Consider the following 1,078-nt stretch of genomic DNA (forward strand, 5'->3'; position numbering starts at 1 on the left):
ACCCCCCTTCCTCGGATCACGACACCAAAGACTTCACTCCACCACCTCCCTTCAATAAATCCTGTTTCCTTTAACCCTTCACCCCGTCTCCCTTTTCGTTTGGGTCCACCCGCACTGTCACCTGAGCACGAGTCGTCACAGAATCCTCTGGCCACAAAAAAAAAAAATGGACCCAACGAACTCCGGCACCGTTGAGGAGGCTCTTATCGCCCAAGAAGAACTGGTTGGTAATCACGACCAGCTGTTAAACACGATAAGTGTCTACCTCCAGACCCTCTCCTCCCAGGTCCAAGGATGTACCTCTCGGTTGGACAATATGGCATCTGCCAGTGCCGAACCATCTCCGGACCTCCCCGTGAGTACTCCTCCCGTTCCTGCTCCCTCTTCTCCACCCCCCGGTGTCACTTTACCAGCAAACCTACACATAGACTCTCGAGTTTTTTCTTTATGTGTTTTCATTGATTCCGGGGCATCTGACAACTTTATTGACTGTGCTTTTACAAGACAGATAAATGCCCCGCTAGAGCAACTAGAGACCCCGCGCATAATTTGTGCTTTTAATGGCAGATTATTTGCCAGGGCCACTCACCGCACTACTCCCCTGCCACTGATCACCTCCGGGAACCATCGAGAGAGCATCCAGCTCTACGTCGTCTCCTCGCCCTTGGCCCCTGTTGTGTTGGGCTCTCCCTGGTTACAGCAACATAATCCACACCTGGATTGGAGAACTGCTACAGTCTCCAGTTGGAGCGTTCTGTGCCAGGCAGAGTGTTTGCAGTCCGCTGCCCCAGAAAAGAGACGTGGCTCCCGGCGACATCGGACCTCGCCGCTCCCGAGCGTCGCGGAGGTTCCGCCGCTCCCCAGCGTCGTCTGCCACACGCACTGTCTTCGATCCATTGTCCGACAGAAGAGACGTAGATCCCGGCGGCATCAGATTTCGCCGCTCCCCAGCGCGCTCCCCGCTCCCGCTGCTCCTGAGGTCCCGCCGCCGAGCGTTCCTGTTCCCGAGCGGGTCGACGCCGCCACCGAGCCGCTTCCAGTTCCTGTTCCGGAGCGGGTCGACGCCGCCACCGAGCCG

General features: G+C 57.2%; 1 protein-coding gene across 1 annotated transcript in view; it reads left to right on the forward strand.

Moving 5' to 3' along the window:
* The window catches only part of LOC103370437 (GTPase IMAP family member 8-like), a 17,213-nt gene that overhangs the window by 12,079 nt on the left and 4,056 nt on the right, over positions 1–1,078 (forward strand). The window contains exons 4-5 of the mRNA XM_008299492.1: positions 287–398; positions 701–1,057. Of these exons, the coding sequence (XP_008297714.1) occupies positions 287–398; positions 701–1,057 (469 nt within the window). The remainder of the gene's footprint in view (positions 1–286; positions 399–700; positions 1,058–1,078) is intronic.

This window comes from Stegastes partitus, unplaced genomic scaffold, assembly GCF_000690725.1.
Source record: "Stegastes partitus isolate 25-593 unplaced genomic scaffold, Stegastes_partitus-1.0.2 Scaffold1424, whole genome shotgun sequence".
In the NCBI taxonomy this organism is placed as follows: domain Eukaryota; kingdom Metazoa; phylum Chordata; class Actinopteri; family Pomacentridae; genus Stegastes; species Stegastes partitus.